The sequence below is a fragment of the Plectropomus leopardus genome, unplaced genomic scaffold (genome assembly GCF_008729295.1).
Source record: "Plectropomus leopardus isolate mb unplaced genomic scaffold, YSFRI_Pleo_2.0 unplaced_scaffold2190, whole genome shotgun sequence".
Taxonomy (NCBI): domain Eukaryota; kingdom Metazoa; phylum Chordata; class Actinopteri; order Perciformes; family Serranidae; genus Plectropomus; species Plectropomus leopardus.
The window spans coordinates 1-2,417 of NW_024623716.1; the positions used below are offsets into that span (position 1 = coordinate 1).

Here is a 2,417-nt window from a genome sequence, read left to right on the forward strand (position 1 = left end):
GTGTATTCATGAATATGCTATGAGTGATGCCAAGCTGAGTCTCTTCCTGTTTCCTCTGCCTGCCTGCTGGTGCGACAGCTCTAATCAGCTGCTACAGTTCAGCTCAGCTTCTTTCAGAAATCTAACCGCTAATAGACTTTCATTTTACATCCAGTTCAAACCAATGGCTGGGTAGATTTACCACAACACTTTCTGATTAGGTATCCTAAATTCTGTCCCATTGAGACTAAAATGCATATGAGGAAAGGGGCATGGAAATTCACATGGCAGATATTTGTTTTTATTGGGTAAAAGAAATCAATATAAAAATACGGAGGACTCTGTTTTAACATTAAAATTTCTTCAGTTCTATGCTTGGACTTTACTGATAATTAACTTTTTTTTTTCATAAACTATCTCTCAAAAATCCCCCAACTTCATGAAGGTCCAATGCTTATTCTCTGGACTATCCTTTTTTTACAGTACAGAACATTTTCCATTTACAAAGGTTATTACATGTCAAAATTTGACATCACATGTCATGACACCACCTGCCTGCAGACCATCACACGACGCTAGTTTGAATAAACTGCCACTAAGGAAGTCCAGAAGCTGTTATTGCTACTATTACTAGTATTGTTACACCTTGAGTGATCCTCCAAGACAGTTCAAGAGACTCAAAAATACATATTTTTGAAGTGCTATTTATCAGAGCTATTTATCGAGTTGATCGTTTCAGTGAGAGTTTCTGAATGTAAGAGATATCGGCCGTCAAAATGTCTGCCTTCTCTCCAATGTAATGGCTTGTGGTGCTTAAAGCGCCAAAAAAAAACATTTTAAGAAACTCAGCAGCAATGTCTCTTTCCAGAAAACATGACCCGCTTACTCACTGGTTGTCGTAAGCAGTTTTTTTTTAACAGACTCATTTCTTTCTACCAAACTACACCTTTAATCATAGCTGTAATGTTAGGTAGCTCAGATTAGCTGTATTTTTTTGGCACTTTGAGCACCACAAGCAGTGTGCCATCTAGATCTATTATTTTGGAGAGAAGGCAGACATCTCTATGCTCACACTGCAGCCTGTCACTCAGAAATTTCTCATGTATACATGTGTATGGATGGTTTGTTAAATCAGCTGTGGATCCAAAGCTTGACCATGCAAGAGGAACAGGAAACACTGCAAATTACAATATGAAGCACAAATTAAAATTTGTCATAACTTTATGTGTTTGTAAAAATACTTGTTTGTATGCATGTGGTTGCACAAGTCTGCATTTGTGTCTGTTCCTATATAAGCGAGCACAACACACTGCTGTTATTAGGCGCAAGTGTGAGTGGGTGTGTGTGTGTGTGTGTGTGCAGGAAGTACACATATTTATGAGCGCATGTATCTTTGCTTATACCGAGTGTGCTCTCAGGTTGCGTATTCTGGTTTTGGCATGACTCAAAGTCTATACAAGCATGTGCAGACACATGGTTTTGGATGCGCGCGTACACACACGTACGTGTACACACACACACACACACACATACATACACACACACCTCAGCCTTCTAATTGGGGTTTGTTTGTTTCCCCCTCTCTGTTTTTTTATTAAATCATACTTGTCATACATGTCCTCTACTGCTCTCTGCAACACTTTATGACTAAGCTGTTTCGCTAAAAGCCCCTTTGTGAATTAATCTGACCTGACCTGGCTGACCTGCAGTGACCTGTCCTGATGCATGTCCAGGAGCATTTCTACCTACCACAGTCTGGAAGCACGAGTGGAGGTATGTGAGGAAGGGCGGCTTGTCCTGCTGGGCCAGGACTCTCTTCTCCACCATAGTACATTCCACGTCATCATCCTGGATCACTACGTCTTTTTTCAGGATCTTTATTGCGTAGAGCTCCTCAGAGGCCTTCATCTCTGCAAGCATGACCTTCAGAAAGATGGTGAGGGTTAGGTGGGAAAAGATCATTTGTATGAGTATCAAAAATCATTTTTTCTTTTTCCTTTAGACTTTGTGCTGTCTGTTTTGAGTAACATTCTTTTGTTTTGAGCTGCCTTACCTTGCCAAAGCTCCCTTTCCCCAGTACAGCCAGGAAGGTGAAGTCGCTGAGTTTGACTTGGTCCAGGCTGTTCTGAGTCTGCTGGCTGGAGTGGCTGTCGTCCGTCTCGGTGATGACCTTCTTACCTGGGCCTAGCTTGGCTTTCTGCGCTCAGGGAACAAAAGGTGGCAAGTAAGAGATACACATTTTAAAAATGCACTTTGAGTAACACACACACAACATAAAGCTTCGTTTTTTTGTTCAGACAAGATGACTAATTCCTGAATTCCTAAAATGTGCACCTTGTTTTAAAATGTATTATATGCATCACATGCTTTAAAAGATACTGAACCAATGGTAAACTTAGATTAAGCTTCTTTGTTGTGGCTGCCTCTTGAGGTAACGT

The 2,417-nt window shown here is 40.8% G+C and overlaps 1 protein-coding gene across 1 annotated transcript; it reads right to left on the reverse strand.

The window, feature by feature from the left end:
• Positions 1-1,728: 1,728 nt before the first annotated feature.
• On the reverse strand, positions 1,729-2,176 carry LOC121965840 (protein kinase C alpha type-like; the record flags this gene model as incomplete). The annotated part of the gene is made up of 2 exons (XM_042515957.1): positions 1,729-1,902; positions 2,033-2,176. Coding segments are annotated over 2 exons (318 nt in total), but the record flags the coding sequence as incomplete, so codon positions are not given.
• Positions 2,177-2,417: the final 241 nt, after the last annotated feature.